Consider the following 986-nt stretch of genomic DNA (forward strand, 5'->3'; position numbering starts at 1 on the left):
TTTAAGAGATTAGCCCCTCGACCAACATGTCGTTGCCAAAACTCTTTCCCTAGTCTGTGGGTTCCCTTTCTACTCTTTCGGTGAAATCTTCTGATACGCACAAGTGCCGAATTTTCAGGAGGTTCTGGTCTATTTTGTCTTCCGGGGTTTGCATGTTTTCATTTGTATCTGGTAGTGTATTTATGCCATGAATTGGGGCTCCTAACTTGGTCCCTTTGATGGTCTTTATGGTTTCAGGTGTTATATTCAGGTCTCTAAACGCACTTGAGTTCGTCTCTGTGTATGGTATGAGCATTGGATCCTGATACATTTTCCCGCAAATGGATCTCTAGTTTGCATGCACTGTTGATTACAAGGCCTGTCTCCTGTCCATCTATCAGAGGTCAGCGGTCCACAGGTGCACAGACCTGAGAGCTGAGCTTCCTGGCCAGGAATTTTGCAGCACAATTGAGGAGAGAAGGTATCACAGGTTTCAAAGGAGGAAGGAGGGGAAAGGGCCCTCGCGTGTCTGCAGTGGCCTCTAGAAAGCCTCGGGGTTGAGCCTGGGACTCGGGCCTCAGACCAGAAGCATCAAAGCCACACAGATGCAGCGATCTGAGAGGGCTGAGGCAGCCCCATGCCACGGGAGACGGTCCAGGCCAAAGGCAGGGCTTTGCAGATCCATGGGACTGACCTCTCACGAACAGCCGCTCTCCTGGGTGTGAAGCACCTCGAGTGGTGACAATGTTCATGGCATCTGCCTCGTGGTTGTCAGGTGCTGTCAAGCCTGGGCCGACTCACAGCGACCCCGTGGACAACGGAACAAAATGCTGCCCGGTCCTGCGCCAGCCTCACGATCCCTGCTGCACCTGAGCCCATCGTTGCAGCCACCGTGTCACTCCACCTCGTTGAGGGCCCTCCCCTTTTTAGTTGACCCTCCACTTTACCAAGCATGATATCCTTCTCCAGGGAATGGTCCCTTCTGACAACATGACCAAAGTAAGTGA

General features: G+C 52.4%; 1 protein-coding gene across 1 annotated transcript in view; it reads right to left on the reverse strand.

The window, feature by feature from the left end:
* The window catches only part of LOC103211452 (BCR activator of RhoGEF and GTPase), a 75,973-nt gene extending 75,242 nt beyond the window's left edge, over positions 1 to 731 (reverse strand). The window contains exon 1 of the mRNA XM_042783210.1: positions 674 to 731. Within this exon, the coding sequence (XP_042639144.1) occupies positions 674 to 731 (58 nt within the window). The remainder of the gene's footprint in view (positions 1 to 673) is intronic.
* Between the last annotated feature and the right edge of the window lie 255 nt (positions 732 to 986).

Source organism: Orycteropus afer, unplaced genomic scaffold (genome assembly GCF_000298275.1).
Source record: "Orycteropus afer afer isolate SDZICR_OR568_19922 unplaced genomic scaffold, OryAfe1.0 scaffold00744, whole genome shotgun sequence".
Taxonomy (NCBI): Eukaryota; Metazoa; Chordata; class Mammalia; order Tubulidentata; family Orycteropodidae; genus Orycteropus; species Orycteropus afer.